Genomic DNA, 18,813 nt, shown 5'->3' on the forward strand with positions numbered 1-18,813 from the left:
CTTATCCCCGATAACAAAAAACTTTGAATTTATAGAGTAACGGTAATCAAAATACATTACAATTTTGGCTAATATGTGAATCTAAATACTCTAGAAACCATCTATCGTGTATCGTACATATACATTTCTCGTAGGCCCGACAAAATGGATGGGTTTGGGTAACGGATCGAAGCGGGTACTGGTCGAAAGGGGTGTGGGTCTAAGCGGGTAATTTAAAAAATACGGGTCAAATGGGTGCGGGTCAACAGAATAATTTTCAGGCTACGTCCCTAACACAAAGGGTAGTGGTGTGTGTTGAATGTATGTATATGTCAGATGTTTTAATTAAGTTTATGAAGTTTGAACACAAATCTCAGTGTGGCCCAAGTATACACACAAATAGATATACAGTTTTACATATACAGAGAAAGTGTATTACACATTGATACACATATTACCAACTTTCTGAAACGAATTGATGGTAGCATTAAAACTACTTACTATCCTACTACAATACTATCCACTGAGTGAAAAATAACACTAGCTATACATTGGTTTCTTTTTCTAGCAGTAACATCTTCCCAGACCAAAAAGCCCTTTACTCGTCAGCCTCTCTTTAATCACCCTATCATATATATATCATCCAATCTAGCCCCCCACCCATCCGGCCCTTTCTCTCTCTCTCTCTCTCTCTCTATATATATATATATATATATATATTCATGCAACATAAAATAAGTTTTTAACATTATTAGATATCGATCAATCAAATATATATTCAAACACACAACACATACACATACACATACATATAGCAGTGATGGAGATAGAGGTGGCAGGGAATAATGAGGAAATGGGATGTATTGTTGAGAGTGATGGTAAGCAGCTTGTGAATGATGATATGGAGGGTGGTGGTTACTTGGTGTGGGAAGATTTGAGTGTGGTGCTTCCGAATACTAGTAATAAGAAGCCAACGAGACGGATATTAAATGGGCTGACTGGTTTCGCTCAGCCCTCTAGGATCATGGCCATTATGGGCCCTTCTGGTTCCGGAAAATCTACACTTCTTGATTCTTTAGCAGGTATGCATCATTTTTTTTTTCTCATCATGTCATCATTATTATAATCAATTAAGTACTCTCGATCGATCATTATATTATGTCATAACTAAAGTTATATATATACATATTTTTTCAAAGTTAATATATATATATGTTCCTGTTTTTAATTTTATGAAAATTTACACTAGATTTTGACAATGATAAAATCTCTCATTATTTTTGCTTCGGTTTACAAAGACTTGACAAATATCTATAAATATATCTACGGGCTGAACATAAACATGTCCTGCTAGTATCAAGATATATATATGAAAAAAAACATCATGTTAAGAACTTAGCTTAATATTATTACTCCCAATATATACAACAGTACTTAATTACCCCCTTCCTATATTTTAAAGTTAATAAAACATAGACATATATTTCATATTTGGATATAAAACATATATAATATTATAAGAATATTTAACTAATCAAAGTTTAAGAGCATCAATTTCGCTCATAAAGCGGATATATAGGATGAAGTTTTCACCATTATTATAGTCGATGCATGATACATATTAATTCTATTGTAACAGAAAAATGTAACTGATTTCCAAATGAACTTTTAGATTTCATACACACAAAAAGCATGAAATAGTTAGTTGTATCATGCATGTTATTGAAGATATTATTATTGTATCAAATATCATATATATATAACTAATTTTTTTTTGTAAACAAATAGAATAAAAGGCAACGAAAATGAAATTTGTACGAAAATAAAATGATGACCTATTAAATTGGAGAGTATCGTTGTCCTCATTAAATTATATTCTTGACAAAGTATAATACTATAAGGTCTAAGCTATTGTTGCACAATTATACGTTTATGTTTCAATGTCTACTTAATTGATAGTTTATGCTTTGATCCGACACCATTGTTTTTTGATGGTCACTCAAAATAATATTATTTTCATACTAACAATATAATTGGAAAAAGATAGCTATATATTTGTGATAAGGACATTTATCCCGTTAGGGCATGAATTGAATTCGAAACAACCTAAACATGGATAACCAACTTAATATCGTTAAAGCTTATCGAGACCGAATATTAAATTACCCTTCATGCTTAACTTTTTGTCTTGTTTAATACATGGGATGTGAATATGAGGCTGTTAGGCACCTAAGTTTGGTGAAACCCTCACATATATTTTTTAAACCCATATAAATCATGGGGATCATACATTTGTTCAAAATATAATTAAAAAATTAGTATGTGAAAAGTTTTTCACCCAAGTTGGATACATAACACCCTTATATTAACTTTTCTCATAATATATTAATGTATGTGTATATATACTCAAAATAAATCAATCAAGGTTAATTACCAATTGATCATTCATTAATTCATTCACACCCTCTTTGTACCTCCCTTAACCGATTTCATCATGTTGTGCCACATGCTTACTTTAATGTGCTATTATATATATGGGGTACTATACACAGTTTTTCCTTTGGAATTATATGTTGCATGTATACTAATTATATTCCTCTACAGTATTGTATTTAACAAAAATAACAGTTAGTTTGAAGTAGTGACAGAAAAAAACTTAATAGGTGGATGAGTGGTAGCTAGTAATGTTTAATATTAATTAATTGGCAGAGTAGTTGTTTGAACTCATGGGTTGGTCGGCAGACTTCATTCATTACTACTGCACTTCTAAAATATTTATACAAGTAGTAGAATTTCCTTTTTATTTTTTATTTAATCTGTAAACAATATGGCATTTCATATAAGCTGCAATTTATTGTGTAAGCATACATGATGAATTATGTACGTAATGTTTGGTTCGAAAAACGTGGAACCAATTAATCATTCAGATTGTCGCAAAATAAATTTGGTTGAATATCTCTGAAGAAAGACATTTATATCAATAGATTTACTTTAGTTTATATAAATAATATATCAATATCTAGTAATTTGGAAGTATTATGTAACAAGGTGCATATATACTTCTTCCATTTTAAATTTTTTAATTGCAAAGATCTTATTGAAACTGAAGGACCATTTTGGGTCAGCCATATACTCGTAATATACACAAACAGGGGTTTGCTAAAAGCCTAAACCACATGAGCATTGCCTGTGTAAAACAACCAAGTTTTAATGAACCCAAATGTTAATTGGGTTGGTTGTTTGGCTAGGTGACAGAAATTAATGTGCCATTCAATTAATATATGTTGCAAGGTTAGAAAAATATCTGTTGGGCATTTATAGTGATAAACTTCAATATTTTATCCTAGTTAGGTTAAAAGTAAATACAATATCTTCAACAACAAATAAATTTATTGTTGAGTCACCTCACTATAGCCGATTAATTTGAAACAAATGTCGGGTTCAAATCTTAAGGCAGTACGATTTTTTAATTAGGTTAGACCTAACTCCATAAAATTGTATCCAATATATACGAGCAGTGCCTACTATACGGCAATTTTGATAGCATTGTCGGTCTCTTTAATTTAAAGAGTCCATTGGCATGACTTTTTAGGCTTTTGGGTTTGGAGAGTTCGGGTTAGGCGACAGAGAAAGATGAAGAGGGTGTGGGGTCATGTGTATATCTATAAATCGAGGAAGAAAATGATCAGGTACATTCGACAAAAGAATCAGTTTAGAAGCGATGATGTGGAAAAAAATGACACAAAAGAAAAGAAAAGAAAAAAAAAAAGTTATTGTTGAGAGTGGTCTAATGAGATTGACCCTTTTAGGCTCGGCGGGTTAGTGTTCAAAAGGCACACGGGGTCGAGACATTATTTTTTGAACGATCAAACCTTTATGACTCGTATATATGTAGGAATGTGACGCATGCTTCTCAGAGGGTTACGGACATAAATCGTACCCCTACTTTCCTTTAAATGATTATATGATTAAATGCATGACACTTTTAGCAATACAACTCCAATAACCATGTTACAGATGGTTAAGCGACGGTCAAAAAAGTACCAATATACATTAATATTGTGTGGTACTTGATTTTTACAATCAATCGTCATCGATTTAATTAGATGTGGATTGAATAAGTTGTAATTTTCCAATAATGTATGGTATTTTGTCCGGTAAAATACTTCGAATAATCTTCTTTTGAATACCATAACATCATTACAAGTATAATATATTTCAATAATCGTCACAAATGTCATTATAAAAAATAATTATCAGTGTGATTTTATTTATCCTTTTTGTTTCAATAATGTTTTAATGGTTTTTGACATAAAACATAAAGTTAAATAAAATGAATATTTTATCTCATAGTGATAAGTTTTGGTCATCTATTAAATGATCCAGTCAGATATGTCCTTTTCAACTTTTTCTTGAAGAATAAATTGCATTTTTTTTTTTTTTTTTTGATCTTGATATGATAAAAAGAGTACTTGAATTTTATTTTTTCCCTTTTAATTTCTTTGTTCTCGATAAAAAGAGTACTTGAATTTCATTTTTCCTTTTTCTTTGTTCTTGATTAAAAAGAACTTAATTGTTAAGCTTTTTACGAACTAGGTAGACTTATATTATCATAACAGAACCTTAAATACAAAAGTCTTGTATCTGATGTTAAGTGAATGTACAAAATCATTCTTACAATCTTACCAAATAAAAATGATCATAATGAAAGAAATCCCTCTAGCCAAAATGACTATATATACGTAGAAGTTTAAGTAATTATTCGAAAATGTTAGGCCATATATAACGAAAGAGTTTCCAGCATAACAATATCTGTGTTGGTCAGGCAACAAAAATAAAAAATATGGGTTCAAATCTGTTTGAATTGTTAGTTAGTGTGCTATAAATATGAATTTCGGAAGATGAGAAATTAAGGCCACTAATCTGATTATCATATTTTGATATTTTTTATTTTCTTGTTGGGTAATTTTGTGTAAAACTAATGCAGGAAGATTAACTGGAAATGCAATAATGACCGGAAACGTTCTTCTGAATGGGAAGAAAAAGAGGCTAGATTACGGTGCTGTTGTAAGTAAAATCATATCGTAACAAGTTTATTCGCATTGAAGCTGGCCAACTATATTAATTAACGAAAATTAACCATCCTAGATGTTACACACATATATGCATAAAAATCTTGATATTTACTGATGTGAATATTGAGTGTAACTTATATTTAAATATGTCAAACTCAGGCTTATGTGACCCAAGAAGACATATTATTGGGAACACTTACAGTCAAAGAAACCATCACATACTCTGCAAAACTGAGACTACCTGGTCACTTGACCAAATGGGAAGTGAACGGAATCGTTGAAGGGACTATAATGGAGATGGGTCTGCAAGATTGTGCAGACAAACTCATTGGCAACTGGCATTTGAGAGGCATAAGTGGTGGTGAGAAGAAAAGACTAAGTATTGCACTCGAAATCCTAACTAAACCAACCCTCTTGTTTCTTGATGAGCCCACGAGTGGACTAGACAGCGCCTCTGCGTTTTTTGTGGTTCAGGCTCTAAGAAGTGTGGCTCGAGAAGGTAGGAGAACAGTGGTGTCGTCCATACACCAGCCCAGTAGTGAAGTTTTTGCACTTTTTGATGATCTCTTTTTGCTATCTGGTGGCGAAACTGTCTTCTTTGGTGAAGCTAAATTGGCCATTGAGGTATGTTTTTTAGTGAACATTATGTCGTGATCAGCCAACTTTACATGTTTTTTCACCCTTTCATACACTTTTAAGCGTAGATATATTTCCATTCAGCCTCGATTTTTTTCTACACATCTATAAGTGTGAAGTGTTTGCATATATAGTAGAGCAACCATATATTTGTTGTAGGGATATTCTGATTCATTGAAATTTAGTTCTTTTCGGATGCGGGGATACCATGTCCAAGTCGAAGGAACCCTTCAGATCACTTCCTTCGTTGTGTCAACTCAGATTTTGATAGGATTAACGCAACATTGCAGGGTTCTCAAAGGCTACGGGTACATTATTTGGCCCTAATTTGTTGATCAAAAAACAGCCACAATCTAAGTTTTTAAGCATCAATGTTATCTTATATACTGCAGGACACAAAAATCATCTGCACTACTACTTTAGCCTTTTCGACAACAGCTCAGGTTAAAGGAATGCTTGTTTACAAATACAAATCCTCGAAATATGCAGCAGCTGCAAGAAGCAGAATCAAAGAAATTTCAAACATCGTAGTTATACTCTCTTATACTAGCCAGTATAGCTTAGTATCAGTATATTAGTTTGATATATATATTTTTAAACTGTATCAAAATTGCAGGAAGGACTTGTATTTGAACCAAAGAGTGGGAGCAAGGCTAGTTGGTGGAAGCAGCTAACAACATTAACAAAGAGATCATTTGTAAACATGTCTAGAGATGTGGGGTATTATTGGTTGAGGATAGTGGTGTACATTGCTGTTTCTCTATGCGTTGGTACGGTTTTTTATGACATTGGAACAAACTACCATGCGATGTTAGCCCGTGGAGCCTGTGGTGGATTCATTTCGGGTTTTATGATCTTTATGTCCATCGGAGGCTTCCCCTCATTCATTGAAGAAATGAAGGTATACATATTTTAACTAGAGGTGGTTATTGGGTCAACTTTGGGTTCGCAAGTTTGATATTACACGAACCTGAACTTGTCCTATTAGTAAATCATGTTGGGGTAATCAACCCTAACCAGAAACATGTTAACCCGGACACGGCCCATATGAGTCTTTAGAAATTGGGCCAAACAAGTTGGCTAGTTAATTTTGGGTCAAATGAGTAAATTTCAGGTCAAACAAGTCAAATAGGTTTCAGGTCATACGAATTTATACATCTTATTTGTGTAACAAATTTTCAGGTTGGTAAATTGACCCGTTTACCCAAATGGCCAACCCCAACTAACCTTGAAAAAATTGAGTTGGTGGGTCAGGATTACACAACCATAGCCCCGTTCATCTGTGTGATGGTTTCGGATCGTACCGTTATATTTCCAGTCTTAAATTTAACATCCAAGCTCAAAGTGAAAAGCTGCATCAATGTACAATTCAAAACCATAGTGTATGTTTTTTAAGTGACTGGTTTTCATTCTAGTGGACGTATATTACCACTAGAGGCTTCTATTCGCTATTCTCATACCATTTGTAGCTCCCCAAATCCTGTAGATTAACCCAATGACATCTAGATCAATACTCAAAACCATAAAGGAAACTATTATTAGCTCAAATTTCTCTGCATGTATACTATAGTTAGACGACCCAATATTCATAGACGACTTGTGTTATAACCATTGGTTCATGTTTGTGCAGATCTTTAATAAAGAAAGGCTCAACGGGCACTATGGTGTTGGGGTGTTCATTCTTTCAAACTTCGTAGCTTCATTGCCGTTCTTGATACTAATGTCATTGAGCACCGCATTAATTACATACAACATGGTGAAATTTCATCCGGGCTTTGACCGTGAGATGTACGCTTGCCTTGACCTTTTATTGTCAATTGCAGCAGTTGAAAGCTCCATGATGGTTATCGCTTCACTTGTTCCTAATTTCATGTTGGGAATTATCATTGGCGCCGGTTTCATTGTACGATCCATTACTTTCTTCGATCACTAGCATTGCTGTTTCTTAAGTTCTCCATGAATAAAAAACCCTTAATGTGTAAATGCATATATGCATTCTGCTAAGCCTGAACATGATCCAATGATTCATAAAATTATGATTTGCAGGGTGTGATGATGATGACAGCAGGGTTCTTCCGTCTTCTCCCTGATCTTCCAAAGATATTCTGGCGATACCCAGTTTCATATGTCAATTATATGTCATGGGCATTACAGGTAACAACAATTAGTACCAACTTCTGCTCATTGCAGTATAGTTTTTTTTCCTCACAAATTGTTCCCTTTCTGCGCACTTTCTTTAGGGGGCATACAAAAACGACATGATTGGATTGGAGTTCGACTCTGAATATGAAGGTGCGCCAAAGCTTCCAGGCGAGTTCATACTAACATCAGTGCTTGGGATTTCAGTTGACCATTCAAAGTGGTGGGATCTAGCAGCAGTTGTGGCGATTGTTATATTATACCGTCTGTTGTTCTTCATTATACTCAAGCTGAAGGAACGAGCAAAGCCGATGGTCAGAGAGATTTATACTAGAAGAACCCTGCACCATTTGAAGAAAAGAGCATCTTTCAGGAAAACATCACCATTTCCTTCAAAGAGGCACCAACCTGCACTTCCATTATCATCTCAAGAAGGGCTTAACTCCCCACTACACTAAATGAATCATGTTTTGTTAGAATGATTCACTTATTGGTGTTCAAGTTTGCATGGTTACAATATTATATGATGTGCCTTTAAGCTTGTATCAAAAAAGTCAAATACTTATATAAAGATCGATGTTTCTGATTATTAAACTTGGAAGTATTTGCATACGAGTATATTAGGCTGTTGTAAATTACATCAAACCTTCATCATATGTCATTACCTCTTTTAATCAAATTCACATGACCCATAATGATTTTGATCGTAAATTTTCTCCCATACACAAGAGGTTTTGTCAAAAGGGGACTAATGTGTCGTTGAAATTGTATTTTGACATCAAGCATTAGTCCCCTTTTGATAAAGAGACATGTTAGGTTCACACCACATGTCACATATGTTTGTAATCATTTATTTGTAAGCTGTTTTGTAGATCTAGCATTCCTTACAAATTTTGACCTCTTTTTTATTCTTTTTCTTCAAATTATTTAGTTTTGCCCCTTATTTTTAATTTTTTTTTCTCAAGATTTACTAGATATATATAGATATAAAACGAAACTGTGAGCTAAATTAAACCTGATGAATAACGTACCCAATAATCGATCATCATTCTAACTACCAGCAGTGCCGTCTCATGGATTTTAAAGGCCCTACACTGTATTATTTATAAGGACCTTTATCCATATCATTTACATATTCTCAATTTATAGAATAAAAAAAATACCTTCTATAATTAGCAATTCCAAACAGAAACACAATATCACGTTGTAATCGTTGAGTATTATGATATGAATATTTAATACTAGCAAAAGAAAATTGAACTTTTGGGCCCTTAAACAAAACTAGGCCCTGTTCGTTTGAACATGTTGAACACCCTCATATCCGGCCCTGACTACCAGCATGTCTATTAAGATTATATGTTTCCTAAACTAGTAAATCAATATATATGTTTCCTAAACTGATATAAGTGTATAATTATAAAGTTACCATAAATCCTTAATCCAGTAGGATATAGGAAATTGTCCCTATAAATAAAGATTAAAGACGTTCGCATAGATACGATCGATGAATTGCAAAAAGCTAGGGTACGTATCAATCCATCCCTATCCCTTATATAGCCCTAAAAAAAATAACCCGGCCACCATCGAAAGTCAGATTGATCAATAACATCTATGGCGATAAGCGGAGCAGCCAGCTAGTTTGATGAATTACGGGTCCAAAAGAAGAAGAAGAAGAAGGCTGATGATGATCATGAGCTGCTGCTTGCACTTGCACTTGATAATGATATAATAAAATACGAGATATTACCAAAACTTCCAGCCAAATCCATATGTCGTTTCAAGTCCGTTTCCAAACACTGGAAACTGTTTCTGTCCACACATATTCTTGGAAAGATGCACCGCCTCCATCACATAAACAACAAGACCTATAAACTTCTCTTACTTGACAAGCCCAGCTGCGAACAACCCCTCCTCAACCTGAACGGTTCAGTTACGGCCGGTTTCAATCCACTGGAAGAAGCTCATCCCAGCAGGTTTGATTTGGTTTTAGCTGCTTTGGATGGATTGGTATGTGTAGCCTCGACGGCAATTAATATCTTCAGCAGTCTAGCTAGCTTTATGGAACCCGTGCCTACTACGAGCTGCCGCCTCACCACAAAGGCTCTTTTTCTCTCTATGATCCCCATAGCAGTCTCGTTGGTTTCTATTCCGACTCCTCCAATGACTATAAGCTTCTACATATGGTTTTCTGGGGTGCTTATATCTATTCCCAAAGATTGAATTCGTGGAGAAAGATTGAATTTGTCATTGGCGAGTGTTACTTCTGCGACCATAGTCTTTACTTTTGGGTAAGACACTTTGAGCATCATCATGAATACATTATTTGTTTTGATGTGAACACGGAGGACTTCAGGATGATACAATTTCCACCTCTTCCAAGTGGCCGTGCGACTCGTCTTCATTCAAGTTTAGTGGTTATCGACGGATGCATTCACTTGTGTGTAGCCTATAACATTCGTACAGATTACATACGGTTCAAAAGGGTAAAAATGTGGAAGTTGATGACTGGTGATTCGTACGATGTACTAGTCTTAGTGCCCGTACGATGTACGGATTAATTATAATTATACAAATCCGTCACTTAATATTTATGATGATTTTGGTTTGTGAATTTTGAATATATGATTGAAAACCTTTAATTGTATTTTGTTCGAAAGGCAAATATATGCCTAATAATTTAACTTAAACATAAAAACACATTAAAATTGAAATGGTGAATATACGTGATATCAGAGATTGTTTTTGTGTGTACATCTATTGGCAATAATGAGTTTTATGATATAAATTAGAAACATAGTTTGAATAGAATTCCTAATTTAGATAGAATTATTATTTTAAATGATATATTATAGTTATATTCGTATTAGATAAGGATTATTATCACATATTTAAAAACTAACTAAATTCTAGTTGATAAATTAAATGACACATGTCGTTACGCCACGTGTCGTAGAAAGAACCCTTTAATCCTGTTTTAGTATATTGGTAGATATGTCTATATTAATTTATTATATCAAACATATATAAATATGATAAACCCGGTGTGTTTTATTTATTATAAAAAAAAACGACTATCATGCATTTGCGTAAAGAAAAGCCAAAAAAAAAAAGTTTTCTTAAGGATTTACTAGATTTATAGATATAAAACGAAACTGTGAGCTAAATTAAACTTGATGAATAACGTACCTAATAATTAATCGATCATCATTCTAACTACCAGCAACAAACGTGTGAAACTGTGAATCATAGTATTTACAAGCTAGATGCGTAAATACATACATCATGTCTATAAGATTATAACTAACCATTTTGTATAACTACACGTACATAAAAATTATTACAACACAAATAAGAAAAAAACAATTAAAAGAAAACAAAAAACAACTATAAAATCTCATTGTCTAATAATTAAGCTATAATCTCAGTTTTCTCGCAATCCCTTATCTTGAGTATTGCTGTGTTCTTGCCATCAACTTTCACTATATCACAACATTCCCCTCTATTTTCAACCTAAGTCATCAAATCACGTACATTATATCATTAATTATATGATCTTTCATAATATTGTTAAAATAAAAGCTAGGATGGAAAGAAAAAGACACTATATATAAATATGGTTATTAGGGGATTTATGGACTTACAAAGTCTAGTTTTGTTGCTGGAGAGTAAACAAGGATCTTCGTTATATGATCGGCTGAGTGATCTTCAGAACAAGGGGGCAACCGCCGGTTCTTGTAACGAACATAAGTCATCATAACTTCATTTGTTGTCTTATTACCATCATTATTTGTTAGTCTTTTTATGGAATGAAAGAAGAAAGTATGAGGAGTTTCACATGAATTATTATTAGTGACTAGTCGTGTGTTAAACATGTAATCTGGTGGCCGTCGTTTCAAGCTCCATGGAGTGAATGTCTCGAAAGGCCTTCTAAGAAGGCTACGAGGAATCATTTGCTCATATATGTAAGCCGAGTAACCCCAAGCTATCGAAAATGCCCATTTTTTTTGCTTGTGGTAGCAAACAGTTTGTTGGAGAAGGCGTGATTGATCAACTTTAGCTGCGGTCATGAGATGTCTTACAGACTTATGACGGTCCATGGCTGGAAAAATCGGCGAGACAATGTCTAGGTGGTGGAGGGAGATCAACGGTGCTTGTGGGTGCGCCGATAAAAACCCAGATATGTCGTGCACCAGATCAATCTGTAAACACATCGATCATATATATGACAAAACGGATATTAGAGCGAGTATGCCACAAATATATATGATGTAAGGGGTATCATATATATATATATATATATATAAAGGTGAATTACCTGATGAAATCCTTTTTCGGGGGTAAGAGGGACACCAAGATCAGCAATGCAAGCACTCAAAATCTGGTCGCTAACAAAATAAAAGGGGTAAATGCCAATGCAACGATCAAGGTTCGCGACCAAGGCCTCTACGAGAGGGTAACTCAACGCAAACCCTCCACCACCAAATGCCATCTCGAACGAGAAGTCAAAATTCGACTTTACACATTCGGATACACCACCAATATAGAAATATTTGGTGTGATCATACCTCCCCAAAAGTTCCACCAAATTATCCAAGAAAAATATTGTATCATCATCTCCCATGACATACCACCTGACATCTTTGTCTCCCTCCCTAAACGTTTCCAAGATCGTTCTCACGATCCTGATAACGTAAGGCTTCACGTGTCTCGAGTACACCTCAAATTTTGTGGTGTTCTCTGACACGCGATAGGGAGGGAGATAATCTGGCCAAGGGAGAATGTCAGGGGTTGGATTTTTATCAAAAAAGATGTAACCTCTTGTTACGTTTGGCCTCCACCATTCTCGGAAATACTTTTTCCTGTCACGCCATGCCTTGACAGAACCCGAAATGCCAAAGACCAAATGGTTGACGTTGGTTGACAAGGACGTCGATGGCTCTAGCAACGACGATGAGGGCGTTGGCCAAGGAGACGGAGAAGATTCGTTGAAGGTTTTTGTGACTGGTGAAATGCAGTTAGAAGATTCAGAATTATTGTACATTAAGAAAATGTATAGAATGAAGGCTGAAATAGCGAAAATCTTGCATAGGTTTAATTTTGTTGAATAATTGTTAAGCTTTTGTGGGTTCATTTCGTTAGAAGTTTTTCTATCTAGCTTTGTTTGTTGTTCTAGCTTTCATCAATCTCTAATTACGTATTAAACTTGCTCGTTTTTGTACATGTTATTTACACTTTTCATAGGTTTTTAAGTTTAAGTTGTATTCATATGCATTCAGACGCGCGAGTTTTATACAACTTTTGTCCTATCCAAAATCTCTACCATATTTTCAGGCTAATATCTATTTATTTATTATATGTGACAATGTGACATTATTTATTATATACATCCTAAAAGCCGTGCAACGGTTATCGTGCCTTCATTTTTTTTATTCCTTTGTTCACATTGATATCGCTTACAAACTTTGAGATCGAGATGTTATTATAAACAAATTTTTGTCTTTAAGTGCAACGATTTTTTTTATTCATTTCGCTTACGTATCGAAAACTTTTGACCGATTTTATTTTGGACAGATTTTTGTCTTCAATTAATATACTTAATTATTTTCTTATTAACATAGTTTCATACATATTTAGTTTTAATCTAATATCTTCTTAAATATGATAATTTGTAAAGTTTCAAATACACCATTATAACGTGTTAATTGCTATTTACATTTCGTTATTAATTTGTTTTCAAAATTGAACCGGGTCATATTAGTATATGATTATTGGTACCTTGTATTTAAATTGATTACTTTTAACAATTTTATTCTTTTTTGGTTTCAGTTCTTTCAATTTCAGTCACCTTTCGTATCACTTCTAGCGTTATTCCATTTCGTGACATATGTGTTTAATTTTTAGTCATATTCTGACAAGTTTATTTGATGATACACAAGTTTATACTTTGTCAAACAACCTTGGTTTTCTAATACTATGTGTTAGATATTTATATTTTGCCCGGTTTCAAAAAAATCACAAAATTTATAAAAATTGCTATAGACAATAGACATTATGTTTTCTGGGGCAATGCCCGAATGACATAACTAGTTAAGGTTAAATCGTAAAAATAGAGCTTTAAGATTCACATGTTTTAAGACTTTTTGTTTTTTCTGTATTGCATAATGCATACATATAAAAAACTCTCATGCATAATATATATATATATATATATATATGCATCTTGTCTATACTATTCAAAATTATATAACTATTGTTACAACTATTTCTTTATCCATGCATCTTCGTCTATGTTATCCATTTATTTTATAAGCTAATTTATCACGATAATAATATATACCCTAAAGAATTCAAAATGCAAATGATCTATATCTATATATATCTATACTCTATATATAAGTATCAACCTCTTCCCTCTTTTTCAAATTACAACTTTAAACTACTCTAAATAACTCTCTTTTTTATTCACTAATTTAAACATTTCTAACTAATATACCTATAATATTCTTAATGAAATAATTACTACATAAATCTTTCAATATCCTTCAAATAACTACAGTAGTACCTCCTTTAACATCAATTACTTTTACATTCACCACCATTGTAATCCCCACCACCCGTCACCGTTGTCGCCGCCACCCATATGAGATGAAGATGAGGGCTTTGGTGAAGGAGACGGAGAAGATTCGTTAAATGTTTTTGTGACGGGTGATTGGGTGAAATGCAGTTAGAAGATTCAGAATTATTGTATATTAAGAAAATGTATAGAATGAAGGCTGAAATAGCGAAAATCTTGCATAGGTTTGATCTTCTTGAATAATTGTTAAGCTTTTGTGGGTTCATTTCGTTAGACTATGAGGAGTGGAGAGTTAAGGGAATGTCCCTCCTCCACTCCTTGCTTGACATGTGTCCATTACTAATCATAAGGGGCATTCCCCCCATTCCCTTGGGGTGAAGGAATGCCCTTTGAGGCATTCCCTTATTATTATTTTTTTTAATTTTGATTTATAAAATAATTTAAATAAAACATACTACTTTTTATTTTTTTAAAAAAACATACTACTTTTTATTAAAAAAAAAAAACTTCACACTAAAATACATTACATACAAACTCGAAATAAAACTAATCAGTGTTGTCGTCGGTGTTAACATATATATATATATATAAATCCAGGGGCTAAATTGAAAACATATATAAAATAAAATATATTATTTAGATTATATATTATAAAGTTAATACATTTTAAATAAGTATTAAAAATAAAAACTTCCAAAAGTTTAAATATTTATTTTGTATATAATTGAAAGTCAAGGTACTAAACTGAAAAAAGATATATACATGCATTGGAATCCGTTTGTGTTTGGAATCTGTTTGTGTTGTCTTTTTCATGCTCCCACCTGCATCCTAGTTAAAAAAAAAAAAAAAACTGCAACTTTAAAAACAAATTTTGAGCATAACCTTTTATTAAAATCACTTTGATATTCATATATGTATATATATATACTCTATATATATATATATGATATCCATCACAAATTAACCACCCAAACAGCCAAGACCCCACAGAAAACCGCCCCATCTAACGCGTTCGAATTTGGACGGGGCTCGCTTTTTAAGAGGGCGGAAAGCCCCCGGGATCGAGATAGGGCGTTCCAGGGCGTTACGCATGAAAAAAAAGAGTGGGAATGAGCTACTCCTCATAGTCTTAGAAGTTTTTTCTATCTAGCTTTGTTTGTTGTTCTAGCTTTCAATCTGTAATTACGTATTAACTTGCTTGTTTTTGTACATGTTATTTTTACTTTTCATAGGCTTTTAAGTTAAAGTTGTATTCCTATTTTTCAGAGGAGTTTTATACAACTTTTGTCCTATCCAAAAATCTCTACTATATTTTCAGACTAAGATTTTTTTATTATGTATTATACATGTGACATTAAGAATCGTAAAAATAGAGCTTTAAGATTTACATTTTTTAAGACTTTTATTTCTTCTTTATTGCATACATATAAAAGACTCTAACTCTCATAATATTTATGCATCTTGTGATCTTGTCTATATTATTCGAAATTATATAACTATCGTTACAACTTCTTTATCCACCTTCGTCTATGTTATCCATCTTTTTTTGTAAAGTTAATTTATCATGATATAATAATATATATACTAAAGAATTCAAAATGCAAATTATCTATTTAAAAGGTTAAACATGCCAATGCATATATCAATTCAAATTCTCATTCTTATAACGAAATAATGTAATAATCCAAAATAACTCAAATAATTTGATGCTGGGATGTGTTATTCACTTATTTGGGACAGAAGTGTGCTGGGCCACACCCATGAAAGGTTTCCATTGGGCTGAAATCTGCGACTACTTTACTTTTCAGTTTTCACATATATGCAGGCTTGTATTGGGCTGAGATCTGTTACTGGTTTTGAAAATAATATATAGAAAAAATTACATTTTTGGTCCCTCTAGTTGGCAGGATTTTTAGTTATTGCCCTTAAGTGAATTAATTACAGAAAAAACCCTAAAGTTGGTCAATTTTTTCATTTTTCACTCCGTGACTAACAGTCGTCCATTAGGTGCAAATTTGTCATTTCACCATGATATCTTCTATTCTTCCTCCAAACTCAAACACAAACCCAGATTTTGCAAATCACGGTGGCCGGAAAACGAAATGTCAACTGAAAACACACACCGAGCACACACACACACTCGGAAAGACACACAAACACACACTCGAAACACACAACTTTGAGATCGGAAACAAGGGTTTTTGTATTCGAAATTGCTTGGATTGGGATCGGTTTTGGATAGATTTGGTTGGATTCGAATTGCAATTGCTTTGTTTTGTCTTTCTTTTCAATTCAAACAAGTCTTTTCGGCGGTCAAGTTTTTCCGGCGAAGTCTAGATCGGATTATTTTGGCTAGGGTCCGTGCACAATTGAATTCTGAGCCGACATGTTTCGTGTTCCGATTCGAAGAAACAAGAGATAAATCTATATTTTAATTTTTCCGGCGTGATTTTCAAATTTTCGGCCGCCGTGATTTCAATTGACATTTCGTTTTTTCTTTCAAAACTTGACGATCTGGGTTTGTGTTTGAGTTTGGAAGAAAAGGAAGAAAGAATCATGGTGAAATAACGAATCTGCCCCTCACTTACGGACCTAATAGACGGTCATTAGTTACAGAGTGAAAAGTGAAAAATTTGACCAACTTTAGGGGTTTTTCTGTAATTAATTCACTTAAGGACAATAACTGAAAATCTTGTCAACTTTAAAGACCAAAAATGTAATTTTCTCTAATATATATTAAAGGCCTAAAGGGTGTTAACTTTTCTGAGTTTCTCCATTGTAAAAAGTTGAACTTATACATAAAAAATATTAAATGACCCAAAAACATTTAGAATCTACTAGTCATTGTATCTGTACATTGCAGTGAAATATGTTATATAGATAACAAAGTTTTAGATACAAACATGATTAAGTAACTAAATGCAAATATATAATACTATAGTCTCAACTAACTCAGTAAAAACATAGATGCAAATATATAGATAACAAAGTTTTAAATACAAACATGATTACTTGTAGAAAAATAATAGTCTCAACTAACTCCGTAAACATGGATGCAAATATATAATATAATGTCGATAAAATAAAAATCATAATATGTAAAAATAAATAAATAACCAAAAAAAAATATCTCAAAATAAACAAAAGACTTCATTTGTATTTAAGAGAGTTATAGGAATTGTTAAAAAAGAAAAATAGTATTATCATTTATAATGCAAATACATTTATGTAACATGTTGGAACTCATATTAAAACAACAGCCAACAAAACATGGAGCAATAATAAGAAAATTAGTACGCAACTATAACTAACTCCACGCATATAATGTTTCGACGATGATGATGAAGTATAGTGTCTATTTTCATTTTTTTATATATTGAAAAGAATAGATGAGAATGAATAAAGATATACTAGCATGGTACTCAAGCAATATAACGACAGTGGTAGCGACATCAGTTTGGTGGTGGCAGCGACGGTGACTAGTGTAGGTTGATTTAATGTAATGGAAGCTTAATAAAAATATTTTAAAAAGAAATCTTGGTGATGTAAATTGATTAGAATAATCATTTCACATGTTTCAAAAATCTTAAATTTTTAACATGGTGGTTTTTTCTTGCAACTGCCATTTGCAATTATGCATGATTATTAGTATAATGTAAGTGATAGTTTAGATGGCTTTATTTCTTTTTGGTTTGTCAAACCTCTTATTACATCTTCTAGTTAGGGTACTAATTTAGGTGTTATTTAGTAACTTGGATTGTAGAAAGAAGAAGAAGTATAAATTAGCACCCCAACTAGAAGATATATAAATTATTTTGATAATATGTTTTATCTACATTAAAAAAAAAAAAATTTCAACATTGGGTAAGATTATTCATATACAAGTATAGATATAGATATATAGAAAATTCTTCTAGTTTTGATGTGGTTTAATAGAAGAAGAAGAAGAAGAAAATATCCGGTGTCGCCTTCCGTGGGTTTTGAGCCCCAATATCTCGACGGTGTATAGGGAAAGTTATGATGTAGGCAGATCTTACCTCTACTTAAGTAGAAAGACTGCTTTCAGTTTCTACCCAAATGGTAGAAAAGGCCCTCCAACCTTTACATGAGATGGGGATCAAACCCATGCCCTTTGAATTCAGAGACCATGGTGTTTACCACTGATCCAAACCATGTTGCGTCTTTTGATGTGGTTTAATGTATTACTTTAAATATTCATTAAATCATAAAGTATTTAAGTTGTGTAGTTTTTGTTATTTTTTATTATTAATTTTGTTTATTTTTTGTATTTATCTTTTGTCTTTTATATGCATAATATATATCAAACAAGTGTGTTTTTTTAAAGTACTTATTGTTATGAAATACTTATTATGTGGCTATCCACATTTCTACCTCCCAAGCTCCTCATAT

General features: G+C 32.8%; 2 protein-coding genes across 2 annotated transcripts; one reads left to right on the forward strand and one right to left on the reverse strand.

Moving 5' to 3' along the window:
* Positions 1-783: 783 nt before the first annotated feature.
* On the forward strand, positions 784-8,398 carry LOC122584980 (ABC transporter G family member 15-like). Its single transcript, XM_043757074.1, has 9 exons — positions 784-1,061; positions 4,967-5,046; positions 5,214-5,678; positions 5,876-5,998; positions 6,083-6,217; positions 6,307-6,591; positions 7,321-7,593; positions 7,737-7,844; positions 7,931-8,398. The coding sequence occupies exons 1-9, from the start codon at positions 800-802 to the stop codon at positions 8,285-8,287; spliced, it is 2,088 nt and encodes a 695-aa protein (XP_043613009.1). The 5' UTR covers positions 784-799; the 3' UTR covers positions 8,288-8,398.
* Positions 8,399-11,237: 2,839 nt separating this feature from the next.
* On the reverse strand, positions 11,238-12,993 carry LOC122595009. The gene is made up of 3 exons (XM_043767291.1): positions 12,145-12,993; positions 11,471-12,028; positions 11,238-11,339 (listed from the first exon to the last, which is right to left on the reverse strand). The coding sequence occupies exons 1-3, from the start codon at positions 12,958-12,960 to the stop codon at positions 11,238-11,240; spliced, it is 1,476 nt and encodes a 491-aa protein (XP_043623226.1). The 5' UTR covers positions 12,961-12,993.
* Between the last annotated feature and the right edge of the window lie 5,820 nt (positions 12,994-18,813).

The sequence above is a fragment of the Erigeron canadensis genome, chromosome 1 (assembly GCF_010389155.1).
Source record: "Erigeron canadensis isolate Cc75 chromosome 1, C_canadensis_v1, whole genome shotgun sequence".
Taxonomy (NCBI): domain Eukaryota; kingdom Viridiplantae; phylum Streptophyta; class Magnoliopsida; order Asterales; family Asteraceae; genus Erigeron; species Erigeron canadensis.

Excerpts from the sequence above, each read along its gene's own strand:
- LOC122584980 (XM_043757074.1), top strand. The coding sequence starts at position 800 with ATGGAGATAGAGGTGGCAGGGAATAATGAGGAAATGGGATGTATTGTT. Across the intron at positions 6,218-6,306 it reads TCAAAGAAATTTCAAACATC|GAAGGACTTGTATTTGAACC; the intron begins GTAGTTATACTC and ends TCAAAATTGCAG. Across the intron at positions 7,845-7,930 it reads ATATGTCATGGGCATTACAG|GGGGCATACAAAAACGACAT; the intron begins GTAACAACAATT and ends CACTTTCTTTAG.
- LOC122595009 (XM_043767291.1), bottom strand. The coding sequence starts at position 12,960 with ATGAACCCACAAAAGCTTAACAATTATTCAACAAAATTAAACCTATGC. Across the intron at positions 12,029-12,144 it reads CCGAAAAAGGATTTCATCAG|ATTGATCTGGTGCACGACAT; the intron begins GTAATTCACCTT and ends ATGTGTTTACAG. Across the intron at positions 11,340-11,470 it reads CAGCAACAAAACTAGACTTT|GTTGAAAATAGAGGGGAATG; the intron begins GTAAGTCCATAA and ends TTGATGACTTAG.